General features: G+C 40.2%; 1 protein-coding gene across 5 annotated transcripts in view; it reads right to left on the bottom strand.

Moving 5' to 3' along the window:
• The window catches only part of AFF3 (ALF transcription elongation factor 3), a 226,647-nt gene that overhangs the window by 121,302 nt on the left and 85,997 nt on the right, over window positions 1-19,348 (bottom strand). For 4 of the 5 annotated variants that reach the window (XM_035114249.2, XM_035114250.2, XM_035114252.2 and 1 more), the window contains one exon: window positions 9,993-10,037. The exons of the other annotated variant lie outside the window; for it this stretch is intronic. In XM_035114249.2, coding sequence (XP_034970140.2) covers window positions 9,993-10,037 — 45 coding nt within the window. The remainder of the gene's footprint in view (window positions 1-9,992; window positions 10,038-19,348) is intronic. 5 annotated transcript variants of the gene reach the window in all.

Below are 19,348 nucleotides of genomic sequence, written 5' to 3'. Positions count from 1 at the left end.
CTTGGCAATGTAATATTTATTACGTTTTTATCTACAACAATATTAACACCATGGCATCAGCATCTGTACTTCGAGGTGCTCTATTAAATTTAGTCTGTGTTTAGCAAGAAGTTTAATGATGGATTTAATGGTACTAAATGTGGGGAAACGCCTTTGGCCTTTACATTTTCATGTGAAAATATATAAAAGAGAGTAGTAATTCAAGCAGTTACACATCTTGTAAAGATTTTATCCTTTTAATCATTTGCACACAATATAATATGTTATACTGCTGCAGTGTGCATATGGAAGACCATAAATATCAGATAAATTCAGCTGCTTAATTCGCAGAAACGACACATAATATATATGTGCTTAGAATAATCCATAGTAAAATTGGTCCTATAGATTAGGATGCTTTGTAAAATAATAGGAACTGTAGCAATATCAAATTAGGAGAGAGTAGAATGCTACTTCCTAAAGATGTCTCTGGGAAAACCTGTGGGTTGAATCCAACTGTGCCCCTCTACCAATCAAAAGCCCCTTCTGCAAATGGAAAGGTTGCCTGCAAATTTGCACAAGAGCCTTGCATGGGAAAAGAGCTGAAATCTGCCTGTGTGCTCCTGCTAAGATGGATGGATGTCACCTTGTATGCCTCCTTCCAGCAACTCCGGCAGCCAAGCTGGTGCCAAATGTATTGCTCTGCTTTCCTTTGGACCACATCAGTGAGGCCAATAGTGTGATCTTGTTGTCTGGGCAGCCCAGGACATCCATACACACTGCCCAGGCTTTTGCACCCTGGGGAGGTCAGTCGATGCTGCTAACACAGTGGTTTGACTACACCCCCAGAGGCGCACTCCATTATCTCTCAAGACAGTCAGGTGCCAACCACAAGAAGCTCCTGTTAACACATGACATCACATGATATCTTGTACAATGTTTCAAGATACTGGTACATACTACTGCAAGGCATTGCACAGTTTAATGCACAATCTCTAGCAAAATGTCACAAGGTGCCAATTTATACTAAAACCATATTGTGCAAAGACTTGGTTAGAAAAGGAGCATTAACAAAAACACATATAAGTGGCATCCCTATTGGAATGTTCATGATGCAACCGGGCTGTTCTTAAATGTCTCTGCACAGGTCCATATAAACCTCTAGACCCCATTTCCATTTTTCCATTCCACAGATGATCACCCAATGATCTTTCTCAAGCCCTTTTTTCAGCTAAGCCACACTTCTCTGTTTCCATTTTCCCCATCCATATTTGCTTGCCATCCATATTTTGCACACTGCTATGTAACTCTTGACTCACTGTGACATTGGTTAAACTCTTCTGCTAGTGCTTTGCAGAACAGAGCTAGTGGCTGCATTATTTCCGCTCAGGGTTTTGCATGGCTATTGTTGTTGTTGTTTTGGATCCAAGCCAGTAGGAGTCTTGCCATGACATGTAATGAGATCCAGATGACAGCCTAGACCATGATTCCAATTACCTTTATGACTGTGAGCACAAATGCTCAATTCCCTGTCTGAAAACAAGTGGTGATGAACTGAGAAACAAGGGAGTATCGTGGACACATATGGTCTAAGTTACAAATGCAAATGCAACTTAATAAAACCCTGATAGGTTTCTTCAAAATCCAATGGCTGGAAACCTCAATCAATAGACACAAAAGGAGGCAACATAATACAAATAATAGTACTAATTTAGCAAGATTAAAGAGCAACATGAACATTTTTAATGAGAAAGCAGACACCTTTGCAATACTCGTACCATGTTATGTTGCTTAGCAACAAGATATAAAAATGATGTACGGTACAAGTGATTTCTTCCACATATGAAAGCAGCACCCTACCAAAGCAGCTTCCTAATGCACTCTTACAAAATAAAAATCCAGCGAGACCATTTAACACTCCATTTTCTGCAACATACCATGTTAAACAATCATGTGGGTTGTGTTGTTGTTTTGCTAATGTAGTAATACACCGATTTTATTTAATGATTAGACAAGGATTGTGCAGAGACAACAGAAGCATCCATAAATGAAGCACCAGCATTTCTAAAATAAATTCTGTAATGAGGATCAGGTCTCCAGACCTATTAAGAAAAAGTTCAAAGCAATAATTTCTCTACCACATTTGCCCTCAAAATCTGGTTGTTAAAAATATATATGCAAAGACAACTTAATATAATGGCCAACATGTTATAGGACAACAGTTGAATGAATAGAGAGAGGGAGGAAAATAAGGGGGCCTATGGAGTAACTAATATAAGGAAGTCGGACGTGCTGCTCCTGGGAATAAATTCTGTTTTAGCCTGAAAGCTCCCTAACGTGACAGGTGGAAGTAAATTATATCAGAGGCAGCTCAACTTCAAGGTGTTGGCTTGGCCATCTGGGAGCGGGACTGGAACAGCTGTCAATTAGACCTTGGAGTGAGCAGAGAAAGGTAATAGAAATTTTTGCCAGCCTAATTATAAAAGATGCTCAGCAGCCAAAACGTCAAGCCTGGCGCCAAGAGATAGTGAGGGGGCCAAGAAATCATGAACCTGATTTCTGTGGCTTGCGAGGCAGGAGAAAGACCTAAAGTAAACTTTTTAACTTTCTGGAATTATTCTGTTTTGCAGGAATAGAAGCAGCTTACACACATTCCATACCGAGAGATCTTCAATACTTGGACTTGGCCCTTAACTGTATCTTACATTCCTTCAATCCATGACCATGTCTGTGTTTCTAGCACAACACCTCAGACATGGCATAAATAATTCCCCATCCATTGTCTTCCCTGGAAGGGAAAACATTAAAAATAAGCTGGTCATGGGTTAGAGACTACTCTGCTCACATCACCAGGACAGAGCATAAGCATATGATAGAATTCAGGACCCACTTCTAGCATACAAACACCAGTATATGAACTCTACACTGGGAAACCGTAACTCAAATTATAAGAATGCCCTGCATGGGGCTATAACTCTTTGGCCTCATATTGTTCATATTTAAAGCTTAAAGGGTCAGAAACAGGGAGAAAATTCATGCTAAACAAAGAGGGAACACTGTGCATTAAAAATCCTGCCCCTTTTTTTTTCTTCTGGTGGGACTTGAACTCCTATCTGCTGCCCCTCAACCTCATGTCCTGTTTGGTGAGCTGCTTTCCGTCTGTGTCTATGGCTGCTCTCGGTGCTCATTCTGGTCCCTTCCTTTGGCTATTTGTCAAGAGTCCTTAACAGTTGTCCCAGGAAGGCTTCTTCAGGTGTTCTGCCCAGAGAGATATGTGGGTGATGTGTTGAATGGGCTCCTTCCCTTTGCTCTATGTGCTCCAAAATGGTGGTTGTGAGGTGTATGACCTGCCCGCAGGGATAGCTTCAGACTGGCAGTAGTGGGATCATTGCTGGCTGTGCTATTGGAGCTAGCAGGTAGGGATCAGTGTGGCATTGTTTTGCATGTTGCATAATGCTGGGGTATATGTTGGGTCATTCTGCCTATTGTAAGATCATTGACTCCCTCCACATGAAGGTGACATGTGGACATGTTTGCCAGCACAGTCCTTGATTGGTGGGTTTTGACAAGTGTTGCAAGGGGCACTGAGGGTGTGCCCACCATTTGTGACTTTTCTGGTTGTGTTTCCCTCCTGCTGTTCCAGGCTGAGCATGTGTTGAGTGCAGTGCCCATTCCATAAGTGTAGTGGAATGCGGTAGGTTGGCTTTGAAAAAACAGAACAAACCAGAAGCATGTTTGATGCTATTTCCCATGAACATCAGACAGCTTTGGAACTACAGCAGCTATATTTATTGGACAGAATGTCAGAGTATTATTCTAGGCAGGTACTTGCAATAAAGGCAACTAACAGCCCATTCTTAGACGTAAGTTCCATTGAGTTCAATGGGACTTGCTGCCAGGTAAGTGGTTATAGGATTGCAGGCTAAACGATGGGAAATGTTATTATGTTATTGAAAAATATACAAATATGTAAATGCATAAAGGAAAGTGAAGTGTGACACAGCTTCCTAATTGCTTAACACGATTCCCACTAGATGCATAAATTAGAGCTCCTATTAGCAGGACTATGAATAACAATCAGTTTACTTTCTGGCTTGTATCTAAATATACTTTCTATATGATTTCATCTTTTATTCAGTCAGTTAAAAGCCGAACACCTAATTACAGTTCCTATTAAATTTCTTTCTTCTTGCCATAGAGCATGTGTGATGACTGATATTCTTTTTTTTTAAAGGCAGCATTTTTTAGCATATGGAAAAATCATGTTATTATTAATGCATTCCCTGATGACTCTACATTTCAATTCCCTTAATTATTTAGTCATTGCTGATTATGTCTTTTCACAATTCATTATCCCATTTCCTGCAACGTAGACATTTTATTCATTAAGTGTCAAAATGAAGGGCCTGACCTCCAGAAAGATAATCAGGAAATAAGTGGCAGATATAAAAGGTCTAGGTTTTCTTAAGTGCTCGATACTCCATCAAGACATACCATCCTCTTAGAAAATTACAGTGCAAGTCAAACATCATTTAAGAAAATATTAAAGGACCAATTGACATGCAGTAAGTGCTGATTTCTTTGAGTTTCCCCCTCCCAAAATATACACATTTTCAAGTCAAAAAGAACTGTAGTACATAAACACTGCTACCCAAGGCTTGTAATATGGAACAAAGTGGATAATTGCACAGAGCATGTGTGTACTATACTTTGCAACGTGTGTGTATATTTCAAACATTTGTACTCAGCTTTCGTTTTTGAGGAAGTGGCTAACTAAGAAAGCAATAAGTTAACATTTTAAAACAGTCCTCATGGCATGACAACAAAACATTAGAATGCAGCAGAAAGTTACCGAATTCCAGCACTATTTTTGCTAATGGAACTTCCATAACAAAATACCTGGTTGGGATTCAGACCCTACTTTTGGTATTTCCAGTGAGCAGTGCTATTTTTCTGGAAAAGAGGTGCCAGAACTCACCTTGTTCTCTTATAATGGCAATGGCGCCCACTTGAGAGGTGCCAGAACGGAGTTCGGGCTGAAAAAAAAGCTCTGCCTGTGAGTCTTTTGACCTTTTCCCTCTACCATATCACAAATGCTCACCCAGTTTTGAAAGAAGATTGTCCTGGGATTTGGGAATATGCTGTTCAAAACCACCAATAGACAGCATTTTCTATATAACTTTTTGGCACCTCAGTCCTCATCCAACACAAGGAAACCTAGAACCAACATTGGTGTGGAGACGACGACGACATTTTACTACCCTGGCCAAATTCCACTGCATGTTGTGATAGTAAACTGTCCCAGAACAAACCCACGAATGTGATGTCAGAAGTGTAGCACTTAAAAACTAATCCAGATAAGCAGTCTCATTTAAAAGCAACCACAATGGGGCCACATTTTACTGCAATACTAGGAAAATAAGCCCCCTACTGATCAAACAGATAGATTTCTTCTTGGGATATTTTATGCCCCATGTGCCTTTATAAAAAGGCTTTACTTGTCAGGAAATTTCATTTATTTCAGCAGATTCAAAACTTGCCCTGGTTAGCTTAAATAAGACAAATATTTCTTACCATGAAGCTATTTCATTTTCTTTCAGCTACATGTGATTTCCTTATGATCTGACATACACTTTGTTATGCATTATTAAACAACCAATCAACTTGCCCCTATAGTCAGCACTGTCCCTCCTGCTTATTTTTCCCCCTTTTGATAAATTTACTTCTCTTTTCTATCAAAGCGATTAATCATTTCAGCTAGCAGCATACTGTTGACAATCTGAGTCAATGAACTTCAGCCATCTTAATATTCTCTTAGGTAGTTTAAAATATGCTCAGAATTCACTCACAGGCTTTATTTATACCTCAGTAGGATTCCAATTTTCTAGAATAAAAATGAAGTCTCCAAAGAGCACATTTTTCTGATTTTAATAGACTTCTTTAATGGAATTTTAAGAGAATAAAGAAGAACAATCTGAGAGGGGCAGAATAACATATTCGTGCTTTTCAAGCAGAACAAGTTTTTATCAAGCTACATGGAAGGAATCCTGACCACAACAGATCTTCCATATTGTAAAGAGGAAGAAAAATGTAAAAGATCATGTTTTCTTGCAACTTCTAGCTATAATATTTGAGAACTATTTTTAGAAGTCTATCTTGTTTAGCCCACACTGCACTCTTGCTTCCTGTTTCAGGAAATATATTTGTAAATTATTTTGACTAACTCAACATCTGCTCTCAGATGTCTGACCTTGTCTCACTTTTAGTTTCTGATTCAAAAATATAATGAAGTAGGACTGTTTTATTTGGCAGCAAAGCTTTGTGTGTCAAGACCCCGCAACCACCCCCTCAAAAAGGAATAAAAACACTAGGGACACAAGATATAAGGTTAATGTTATTGGGCAAATTTAGGCCACAACTTTATTGGTTATAGAATGTGAGCGGTATTGGCTATACAGTATCTGGCTATATCTGACTCCTGCCCGTTGTGCAGGTAATCTGGTAGGGTAAACCACCGGTAGGGGGAGCCCCATCGATGCAAACCAACTCGAGCTCGCCCCTGGGTTCCCGGAAGGGTCGTGGCATGGCCCTAGCCCCGCCCCGGGCTTCGGACAAGAGCCACACACCCAGATTCATTTAACGGAATACACCTACGCATGGAGGGGCAGGCGATGGCCAGGCCTCCCGTCCCCCATCAGAAGGTCACCCAATGCCTAACTGCAAAACCTTACAAAGTTGTGACTATTGCTACGCGGTAGGCGAAAACCAAATGGCCTGAGCCAATTTGCCAAGTGGAAAAAAATCCTACCAGGCCCAACGGCGACCAACCGAGGTCCATAGCAAGGCCACTAAAGACTAAACCTGCAAATGGGGGGGGAGGGGGGAGATTAAGAGCACAAGCCAAGAGGGAGCCTCTCAGCTCACGCGGCAGCCTAAACAGGGCCTGGTCACACAAACACCCAGCCACCCAATTGACTGGCCGATGATGACGTGGCCGGGATCCCCCCGGGAGGCGCGGAACAACGTCCATGCCCCCCGGAGAGGGGGCAGTCACATGACCCACTGCAACTCCTCCCCGGCGGAGCAGATTTCCCAGACACCCACCTAATGTAACTACCGGTAAGGAGATACACATGCAGAAACCAGATTCTTTGTGTATATCACTTGCTAGACCAGGAATTGTAAGTGTAAATGGAATATGTATCCAAAGGAGCTTCCACATTGGGACTTAATATTGTAAACAGGTCATTTGGATGTCAGAAACTGCTCAATTTACCAGATTTTCCTGTCTTTCAGTACACATTGTATTCTACTATTGCTTCCAGAAGTTGCTTAATCTTATTGTTTAGAAGCTAAATGTTCTGTTTATTTGTATTTGCTGGCTTTATTCGTATGTCTTTCAGCATTGTAGTTCATCATACCGCTCAGAAGGGGTTTTATCTTATGGTTATTTTTTATTCCTATATACCGTATTTGCCTGAATATAAGCCGCACCCTTAAAACTGGAGGGGAGGGGGAGAAAAAATACCTGAATATAAGCTGCTCCATTCCTCACTGCTCATGGCTGCATACCCCCCCCCGGGGGGGGGGAGAGCCTGCGTTGCCAGTGGCCTTTCCCCTTCCTTCCTCGCTCTCTCCCTTCCCAGCCTTGGGGGAGAGGATGGGGTACTACGCACTGTTTGCCCTGCACTCCTGGCTGCATTCCGCAAGGTCGCAAATATAAGCCACACTTTAGTTTTTCATGGTCAGAATTTGGGGGAAAGAGTCCTCCAGTTCAGCTACAGGGCAAGAATAGTTAATCTACCTCAGTCTAGTGAGTATGAACTTGAATTTGAAGACGTAATTAATTATTTTGCAATGAAAAGGGCAGGAAAAATAACGTAAATGGTTCCATTTATAAAATGTTTGCAGCAATGCTATGTTAATTAGAATTTTTTAAAAAAAATCAAAACATGAACAGGGTCATGATAATGTCACGTCACTGGTCATGGCAGACTTCCCATTCCTCATCTCCCTCCTTGCAGCTCCCCATGCTCTGCTCCTGTCCAAGTCTAATTTATTGGGGTCACATAGCTGTGGCTTCAGGGTTCTGGAGTGTGTGGAGGCCTCGCACAACCTTCCTAGGACCCCAGTAAATATGAGATCTCACCAGAACCTGGAAACCACCTCAGCTCCCTCTCCTCCCCTCACAGAGGTGCCCCTTGAATTCTACTGCCTGAGGCAGCTACCTCAATCTGCCTCATGGACAGGCCAGCCCTGAACCCAAGGCCTTTACCAACCAAAAACTTAGAAAATAATATACAAGATTTGTAGGAATGTTCTCTAAGAAAGACAGCAAGATGGGTGAGGTGGGATGGGCTGCGGTAGAAAAGCCCCAGTGTGTGTCACAATGTAATTTCAGAACTAAGATTAACTTTCCCCCATATCTAATGAAATTGTATGTCTGGCATAAAATTGTCAAATGTGTGTGGCAGGGGGGCCTACGCTACAACTTTGTATTTGGCCCCAAAATGATTGTGCCTTGCACTTGATTACGTATTTCATTCTAATTCGCTTATTTTCTTATTTGCTTGCATTTTCACTTTATGCTTATATTTTAATGGACTCGCTTTCTCTTCCCTTACTTATCCTCCCCAACTTTTCACAGTGGTACCTTGGCGGTTCCCTCGTTGCGCAAAGCCAAGTTGCAGGGAACCAGGCAGAGGGCTTATCGGTGGTGGCGCCCGCCCTGTGGAACGCCCTCCCATCAGATGTCAAAGGGGAAAAAAAACAGTTACCAGATTTTTAGAAGACATCTGAAGGCAGCCCTGTTTAGGGAGGCTTTTAATAAAAGATTATTTTATTTTTCTGTTGTAAGCCGCCCAGAGTGGCTGGGGAAACCCAGCCAGATGGGCGGGGTATAAATAATAAATTATTATTATTATTATTATTATTATTATTATTATTATTATTATTATTATTATGAACAGCTTAGTTTATGAACAACTTGGAAATAGAACGCTGCAAACCCGGAAGTAGGTGTTCCAGTTTGTGAGCTTTGCCTTGGAAGCCGAACATGTTCCGCTCTGTTGAATATGTTCCGTTTGTAAATTGAGTCCCCTGCTGCTAATCAGAGGCTTCCTGTTGAGCTGTCGGATGCTGAGTCCCAAGCACGCCCGCAACACAGAGGTGATATTTGGACATTTTGTTTATGCTATTTTTTTGCATTTTTGTTTTTGTGGCTTTTTCGTTTTTTTGGCTGTGACTTTGTTCTTCGTTTTATGGGACTGACTTGTGACTGTGGCTTGTGACTTTGTTTTTGTGTCCTTTTTTTGTGGCTGTGTCGAACCCAGTTCAGCTACTGATTGATTGATTGATTGATTGATTGTGTGACTGTAGAAATGGATAAAAGCCCCCCTTCCAAACAATTATAATGATAATGAAAGCATCTTGCTTGCAACTTATACAAGAAACTAATAATTAAAATGTGAGCTTTCTATAATTCTCCTATAAGTGTAAGGTTTTCATAGAAACCTCTTGTGTCTTCAATTCCTGTCAGTAACCATTGAATTTGAGATATATGGTGGAAGGAAGTTAGAGCATCAACAGACATAAATTATTTTCTCAGGTTAATGAACATATCATCAATTCCCCACATTCCTTGTAAGGAAAATGAAACACCGATGTTAGGGCCTTGTTTTCGTTTGTCTAGCCTACAGTGACATCATTGTTAAGGAAGACTTAAAGGACTCTCCAGGATGCTATAGGAGAACGTTATTCTCTCTCCAATGACAACAGAACAGCAGCAGGAAACTCCTGATACCATGCAGATACAACTAAATCCAGTGCCATCTAGTGACTAACCACATCATGACACTAATCATATTGCCCACGCAAATATAAAGCACACATATAAATTTCCCTTTCCTCTGGTCTTTATATTTCAAACTGTTGATATCTGTTCTAGAATGCCTGGGAAGCACCAAGTCAGGTCAAGCATTAATAAATAATAGAAGGATAAACTAGAGTCCTACCCGTAAAATTTCTTCAACGCAGCTGTCATCTCCTCCCCCATTGTCCTGTAAACAAGGAGTAACACAGGTATACAGTGAGAAATGATGAGTCTGCAAAAATGTAAATTAACTAATTTTTTAAAAAGATGTTAATTAATTTTGTCCCCATGTCAGTAAGTTTGAAACATTGCTTAATGTACTTGTTGCAGTTAAAAAACACCAAAACTGCTGTTTAACTCTAAGGCCATAATCCACAAGAAGCCTTCTCTGTATAAGCCCTGTTGAAATGAAGTGACTGTTGCTATGCTTTACTCCAGTTGCACAGAAGTTCGCAATAAATTGTCCCTATCATCGCAAAATAAATGAAGGTGGGATTAAAGGCCAGAACAACTTTTACTAAACAGAAAACAGTAAATTGTAAACATAATTTTATCTATTATACTCCTCTTACTAAATGTTCATCAACATCACCTTGCACCAAGAGGAAACATATTGTACAACACAGCTGAGTAAGATACAGTTTGAAATTGCACTGTATTAAGGGTGTAATCTGTTGAAGTAAGGATAGCATAATCACAGCTAAGAAGCTCAAATCATATATATGACTGACACTCTTCTTTGGAAATTAAACCAATGTCCAGACTTTAACATTCAAAAATTTTACTTGTATAAACTTATAGCTATAGATGAATTATAACATAATATTTATAATCAAGTGTTTATCCAAGCATGCACTTAACAGTTTCTTCTTCTAATTTCCAAACAACTATTTTTCTCTCTTTCCAAAGCTCAGCACTCAGCCTTCTGTATCTCAGTTAGGCCATATGCTTTGCAGCTCCTATGAGAGCTCTCCATTTTTACCTTCTCCTACAGCTTTGTTCTCTTTCTTTGGAGCAGAGAAAAGGCACTCCAACACTCTATTCAACATAGCAGTGTTCACAGTGGATTCTAAAACACAGTCATCTTGCTTCACATAAAACTGAGTCTCTCCTTTGCTAGATAGCTCCCATGTGACCAACATTAGCCAATCACATGAGAACTACTAGAGAACTCTCTAGAATTCAGTTATGAACCAATCAAATTTAAACACATGGTACAAGCATTTACAATTTCAGTGAATTAAATTACTATACGTAACATAATGCTCATCCATCTCTGGTGGGATCTTGGTGGATTGTGTTTTAGAAGTGGGGCCACTGCTTTTCAGAAGTTGCCTGAGTCAGGAGGACAACGACCCCAGGGAAATTTGAATTTTGCTGCTGAACTGTATATTGTCACTTTTCTGATGTACTGGGCAGCAGCATATTTACGTGAACTTTCCAACTACTGTATTGGGATATTCCCTAAGCCAAAAGTCTTTGGGTGCCCAGAACACTTTCCTGTAAAGATGTGAGAAACAACAACAGCTGATAATTTTAGATCAACAGCTTCACATCTGAGTTCTTAAACAACCCCAGGGTGGATGTCATCAAGACCCAGCAGCAACTTGTTAATTTTTAATTTGTCAATTAGATCCAGGAAAAGCAGTTCAAGCATGAATATCTGTCAAACATATTTCATAATGAAGACTGCCGCAAAGAAATCCAGTTACTCTGCAGTCTTCAGTAAGGGTTTCACACATTTGTTGGATAATGGTCCAACCATCTACTTGGCTGTTTTCTTCCTTCTTCTGTATTTAAAGACATGGTTATTGGTTGTCTTAATGTTTCCAGTAATATCTTCTTCTTCAAAATAAAATTCACTTGCCTTCCATTTGTTCTACCAGTACTGTAAGTGTTCCTTCTCCCCACCCCCTCATCATTTGGGCAAGACATTCACTTTTTAAAGAAAGGCTTCTCGCTTTAAAAAGTCCTGCATCACATAACAGTCTGGCTTCTAAAATGACCCAGTTTTCTGAGAGCTCCTGTCTTCCCCTCTAATTGACCTTTACCTGGCCAGCCTTTTACAGAGCTTGCAGGAGAGTGCTCCCGGTTTTATTGGAGGGGGGACTACTCTCAAGTCCCACAAGGCCTGACCATTTATTGCCCAGCAGTTTTGCTCCGAACCTCAAGATAAGATTCATTCAAAAGCTTATCAGTGCAGAGGTTCTGCTCTCTCAGCTAGGTTCAGAATGTTCAGAGATACTAAACTGTCTGAAATCTCAGAGGAAAATGGCTTTTACTGCTTTGCGGATGGAAAATGCCAGCAAGCACATTCCCCCCCCCCCCGCCGTTCCTGTGATTTCTTCCTCTTGAAAAATAAAATAAAAGCTTCTGCTATAGCATGCTGGCGGCGAAAGAAAGTGCTTTCAGGTGGTACAAATTCACCCCATATTTGTGTGTTCACAAATATGTCCACAAATATGACTAGAAATAATGCTGAAGGATGCACAGTGACTATACACACTGATACATCCCACTAAGAATGAAATTATGCATTTACCAGAGAATAAGATATCTTGAAAGCACTACGTCTTACATCTGTCTAGTCAGGGGTAAGTCCCACTTAGTTTGATGGGACTCACAACTAAGTGTGGATAGGACTGGACTAAATCACAAGTGCATATGTATAGGATGACTGCTTCAACCCAAACCCAAAGGGACTTACTTCTGAGCAGATCTAAGAACATAAGAGGAGCTCTATTAAATGAAGCCAAAACCATCTTCCACCTTCCTGTTTACACAATGGCCACCAGATGCTTATGGGGTGCCCACAAGCAAGATGGAATGCAATAGCCCTCACCCATGGTTTGGTGACCAGAAACTGAAATTTGGAGGCATACTGCCTCCAGCAGTAAAACATAGCCATTGTGGCTAGTAGCCACACAGAGTCTTATATTCCATGAACTTGTCTAATCCCCATTTAAAGCCATCAAAGTTGGTGGTCATCACTATGTCTTTTGAGTGTAAATTCTATAGTTTAATTGTTTGATGCAGTACTTTCTGCTGTCTGTCCTGAATCTTCCAACATTCAGTTTCATTGGATGAAACATTCAGTTTAATTGGATGGCTTCAAGTTCTACTGCATGCATAATCTCGCACACCTCTATCTTGTCATCCTCTACTTGCCTGTTTCATTAAATTAAAAAGCCTAAATGTTGTAACCTTTATTCATGGTGGAGTGACTCCAACCTGTTGGTCATTTGGTTGCCCATTTGTGAAACCTTTCCAGCTCTACAATAGCCTTTTTGAGTTGAGGCGACCAGAACTGTATACAATATTTATTGCAAGTGTGCTCTCAGCATCGTTTCGTATAGTGGCATAATGATAATGGCAGTGTCATTATTCTCAGTCCATTTTCTAATGATCCCTAACATGAAATTTGCCTGTTTTGCAGCTGCTGAGCATTGTGTGAACATATTCACTGAGCTATTCACTATGATCCCAAGGTCTCATTCCTGGTCAATCACTGCCAGTTCAGTCCCCATTAGTGAATATATGAAAGTATGGGACTTTTTTTGTCCCAACATGCATTGTACTGCATAGGATTGTACTGTTACTCACTGGTAAAGGTGCATAGGTTTTATTTAACATATAGACCAGGCTTTCCCAGACTTTGGCCCTCCAGATGTTTTGGACTACAATTCCCATCTTCCCCGTCCACTGGTCCTGTTAGTTGGGATCTATGGGAGTTGTAGGCCAAAACATCTGGAGGGCCGCAGTTTGGGGATGCCTGATATACACAATAGCTCCTCAGAGAGTTGAATACGATATTGTAGAAGAAGAATTGCCAATGGTCCGTGTGTTCAATATGTCCAAACAGGTTAGTATGCAAGCGCTGAGATGATTCTGGAGTGCAGAATATTTCTTGTTACTAAGACCTGGGATTTTTACACTGTGATTGAAACCTCTTAAGGTTTTTTTTTTGGGGGGGGGAATGAAACCTCTTCAACCCTCTCTAGTTTTCCAGCAACACTGGAACAATCAATTATAAACAGCTGCACTGATAATATTTCATTTTATAAAAGATGCTTGGGCACCTCCAGTGAAATGTTTTTTAGACACTCTAGCCAGGCATCCTCATAACTCTTTAACATTTTGCTCATATAAAACACACACACACTGCAGTCCAGAAACAATAAGAGGAGATGTAATGGACTGGAACTGTATAGTTCTATTAATAAAATATGAGGCTTTTATTGTTATTGTGAAAGATTGATTGCAGAAAATCAATACTTTGTCACAGTATATTAATGCTTTTCTTATTTATTAAAATGGATGTTGAGCTGAACATATTCTCTTGCCACCCTGCTGGAAAATGGTCATAATTAAAACTGCTACTGCAGATTGCAGAGCTCCGCTTGCTAGATGCTGTTGGATTCCTATCAGCACTCCTTGCACTCAGCAAAAGCAGGATATTCTCGAAAGTACCTAGGGCTTAGTTCCTTCCCTCTTTCCAAAAGAGGCAGCTGGGCTTCTTCGAAAATGTATTTTGCATAGTACATTATCTGCTGCAACATGTTTATTAGTGCATTAATGCATGAATAATACCTTTTTTTTCTGGAAAGTTTCCATAGAGGAAATTAGATCTTTTTTCTCCTTGTAGCAGATAAACCTATTTGCACAGCATATTAGTGCCCAGCCTTATTAAAAACCAAGGTCCACTAGTGCTTTGCATTTTCACGCCAATTTTATTTTATTGATTTAATTTAAAATATTTATGTCCCACTTTTTAACAGAAGCTTTCAAAGTTTTTAACTATTTATTTAAAAAGTCAGCATTTAGCATATACAGTGCTTATGGTTACTCAGAAATTTTAAAAATCCTCATGAAAATTCTTCAGCACTTTAGTGTGCATTTCTCATAATAAACACATACTTGTATGCAGTGTTGACTAATGTATACATTTCTGTGGGCAATTTCTCGTTATACAGTGCATTTTCACAAATATATTCATTTTAATGCACACTTTTACCAAATCTATGCATTTTTGCAAACAGTGGTTGAAAATTGCATTTAAAAGTTCAGGGAAGTGTGAATTTTGAATGATAGCTGTGTTTTGGTTCTCATATTGTTTCAGAAAGCATGGATTTGATAGATTCACTTCTAAATGCAAACTGTCAAAAAAGAACAACCATATGCACGTTGTTAACCCAGAACAGCTCCCTTAAAAGAAAATTTAATTTCCAGTAAGTTTTACTACAAAACCTGCAAAGATGCAACTGTTCAGAACAGAAGGACAGTGGGACTTGCTTATTTATTTAATAAAATTTATAAACTGCTTGATTGAAAAAAAAATCCCAAAGCGGCTTTCAAAATATAAAACAGTAACATCAATTTAAAAAATCGCAACCATGCAAAATTTAAAATACTAAAACAGATTAAAATGATCTCAATTTCCTAAACAGCTGCATAGGCTTGTCTAAACAAGAATGATTTTAGCAGGCGCCAACAAGAGTACAGTGAAAAGGGCTTTCTTGATCTCAATAAGCAGGGAGTTCCAAAGTGTAGGGGCTACGACAATAAACAATCGTGTTATTACAAATGTGGAGCAAATGCAGATTAGTGGTTATCTTCATAAAAAAGTTTCCCAAAGCAATTTACAAAGACAATATAAACACTAAAGCCAATTACAAAAATCACAACCAATAAATCTAGTTACAGGTAGGTAGCTGTGTTGGTCTGCCGTAGTCGAAACAAAATAAAAAAATTCCTTCCAGTAGCACCTTAGAGACCAACTAAGTTTGTCATTGGTATGAGCTTTCGTGTGCATGCACACTTCTTCAGATACTTCAGGTTACAACCAATAAAAACCTTCTAAAAATCCCATACAAGTGGAAGACAGAGTGTAAACCAACAGCCTTAAGCCACTAAAACAGCGATCCTATGAATGCTTAGTCAGAAGTAAGTCCCAAAGGGCTGACTCCAGGGGTGTCTCTGCACAAGTGGGACAGATTTCCACAGGACTTTGTATTTCACTCTTCCCATCTGAAGTATCCCATGCCCCCTCAAGAACTGCACTGGGGTGGAGGGTGGGGTTTGATGTTTAGTGTTTAATGGAACTTACTCCAAAGTAAGCCTGCATAGGATAGCAACTGCATATATTCAACAAGCTTGTTTTTTCTTCTGCCAGAAAAAGACCAAGAACCTATTTGCATAGTAGTTGTTTTTCTGTAACAGAATGACACTTACAACAAAAGAGGACATTATGGAACAATTGACCTTTCTGCAACACTCTAATGTGAATCTAAACACCAGCTAGTACTACACAGCCCAACATATTGAAATAGTTTATTCCAGACCACCACCCCCTTTAAAAAAAAGTAAATTAGCAATAAATCAATAAAAGCTATGTAATGTGAAAATGAATTACATTGCTGTTTACATTATTTAACACCAAACATTGCTGTTTCGTGTGTTTGTAATTAGCGAGCTATAAAAAAATAATGCCATAACTATGAACATAATGAGAAAAACTGTTTATAAATGATCATTGGTATTCAGTCCTACCGAGATGAAAATTATACGAACGAATGCAGCAGGGGGAAAAAAGGGAGTTAAGGCTAAGGCTGGAAAGCTCTGCAGGTCTCCTCTTCAGCTGGCAAGGAGGATGGGGGACGGAAGAATCACCTGCTTCAAGAATCTGTGGGTATTACTGCAGTCTGAATACAGTATGGGAAAATTCCCATGGGCCATAGAAACTGCTTCCACCATACCTGCCTGGGTGGGGAAGGGGTGCCAGAGGTGGCATCCCTAAGGAGGTTGAGGAATGGGTGTGGGATGCGAGGAGAGGAAAAGAACATAGAATAATGCAGGCATAGGCAACCTTGGCTCTCCAGATGTTTTGAAACTACAACTCCCATGATCCCTGACCACTGGCCCTGTTAGCTAGGGATCTTGGGAGTTGTAGTTCCAAAACATCTGGAGAGCCAAGGTTGCCTATGCCTGGAATAATGGAAGGAGAGCATCCAGGAAAATCCAGGAAGGGGAGACAAGTCCTTGCCCTTTTCCCCAAGCTAGCAAAACACTGAGCATTTATTTGATGGTGATTTATCTGATGATTTATCTGCCATTAACGAGAACTCCAAAAGCCACAGGTGGTATTATCCTGTTTCGTAGTAATTTTCACCCTGGCTCATGCACTATTAAGAATATATGGAAATTCTAGCATAGCCATTTATCAGTTACTACGATGGGGGAAAGACCTCAGTCCATTTCTCCATGGCTATAAAAAAAGCCCCTAAGAGTGTTCGCTTCATATGTTTAAAAGGTTATAACAATTAATAACCTATTAATCAGCTCTTGTTCTATCATTACTGAATAATTATAAAGGTTTTAGTGAACAGAACAAATTTTATTATTTTACGATGAATGCACCTTTGGGCTTGGACGGCGGTGGGGAGTGGGGTGGGGGAGAATCCTGTACTCTGCCTGAGCGTTAAGAGCATTTCTAATTAAATGATTCATAAATCACGGAATAGATGGCATTCTCTGAACATAAAGAAAAATCTAATCATTTGAGAAACCGTATCAATATTGTCCATAATCTGCAACATGGATAAGACCACAGATATTTCCAAAGCCATCTGGAAATATTAAGAATGGACCTAGGCTACGGCCATGAATAAGAATTTATTATTCTTCACAATAAAGAAATTATTACAAAAGATTTATTTGGGGCGCTGACCTTAAATACTTTTACACCTGAACAAAAAGTCAATGCTCTCTCTCTCTCTTGCACTCTCACACAGACAACCCTCTGATCTGCGCTTGAGTTCATCGCACAAAGGAGGCTGGAGACAAGGCCTTCTGATACCTGCTCCCAAATATCTGTTTCTGTAGTTGTCACTGCTGGCCTGCCCAATGGAATTAGAAGTGCCTTTCCCTCTCATGGGGAGCACTGGATGGTGAATAGTGAGACCAAAGCTTTTCACCAAAGCATCCAGGGACCCACAGTTCAGCCTGAATGGTATAGACATAAGGTAAAGGAAGAAGGCCATACTAGATAGCATTACTCTGTAGGGGATTTTGTTGCTTGGTCAATTAGAATACCCCCTCAACTGGGCACCAAATGTTGTCTTTCCTGAGCCCAGTCAGGAACAGGTAAAAGTAGTCAATCACCCTTTTGAGTAGAGAAATCTGAACACCTAGCCAGAACCTGTATTATTGGGGGCTTATGGGAAAGTTTGTGACTTTGGGAGGCCAAGAGCGTGTCCACTAACGTGCCATCAATGGATCACTGGAAGTAGTGACTCACTTTTAACTCCTTGGCTTAAAGAAAGAAAACTAATTACGCTTAGTGTGAGTGCCCAATTACTTGGAAATGGGAGTAGATACATCCATCTGGTCCACTCTACATTCTGGTGAGGGGGGTGGGGTGTTAATTTGCTGTCTGCTAGTCCACAAATCCTCTTAATGGCCTTGACCCTACATGGATCTGAATGAAGCAAAACAAAAACAAAAAACCAAACAAATCCCAGTTTGAATGGAATCAAAACTTAGCATGGCTGTTTAATGCATTTTGTTTGGTTTTATTGTTTCGCGTATTGTATTGTTGTTAGCTGCTTTGAGTTTCTTTTGTGTGCGGTGGGGGAATAGCAAAGCAGAAGCATAAATAAGTAAGTAATATGTTTAGAGAATTGGAAGAACTTGTAGGGGTGAATATGTGCTTAATATATTCTCACACTAGGGACATAGGATGCTGCTACCTTATACAGAATAAGACCATAGGTCAGGTCAGGCATAGGCAAACTCCGGCCCTCCAGGTGTTTGGGACTGCAATTCCCATCATCCCTAGCTAACAGGACCAGTGGTCAGGGATTATGGGAATTGTTGTCCCAAACATCTGGCGGGCTGCAGTTTTCCTATGGCTGCCATAGGTCCATGTAGCTCAGTACTATCTACAATGACTGGCAGCAGCTCTTCAGGATTTCATGGAGAACATGAAGATGGAACCTGGAACCTTTTCCCTGCAAAGCAGATCCTCTACCACAGAGCTATGACCCTTTCCCCAAACATTTGAATAGCTACTTTGAAATTGGCTCAGTCTCCATAGCCCAAGAGCTACTGCAAAACAAAGAACAAAATCTCAGCTAATATTGATGATCATATGCATTTTTGATGGTGTTCAACATCTTCAGCTGCAGCTTCATTTCGACCCCATTTTTCTCCTTCTTCACTCTCATTTCCCTAGCCTTACTTTTTGCCCTCACTTTCTTTAATCCGATTGGCCGAGGTGCTGTGTATGCTTTTCTTTACGAGCGTTTATGTTGCCACCATGTCAAATGTGGCCTCCTGGTGTCTTTGAATAAAATCCACATGGTTCGCCACAACCAGATGAAATGGCCATGGGGCAAAGAAGGAAAAATAGAAGGGATGAAGAAGAGCAACAAATGAAAGCAAATATATTCTTATGGAGTGCTGTTGTTGTTGGGTTTTTTGAAAAAAAATGTAAATGCT

The sequence above is a fragment of the Zootoca vivipara genome, chromosome 4 (genome assembly GCF_963506605.1).
Source record: "Zootoca vivipara chromosome 4, rZooViv1.1, whole genome shotgun sequence".
Lineage (NCBI taxonomy): Eukaryota > Metazoa > Chordata > Lepidosauria > Squamata > Lacertidae > Zootoca > Zootoca vivipara.
Note: the sequence above shows the minus strand (reverse complement) of the source record. Positions and strands in the feature narration are given on the sequence as shown.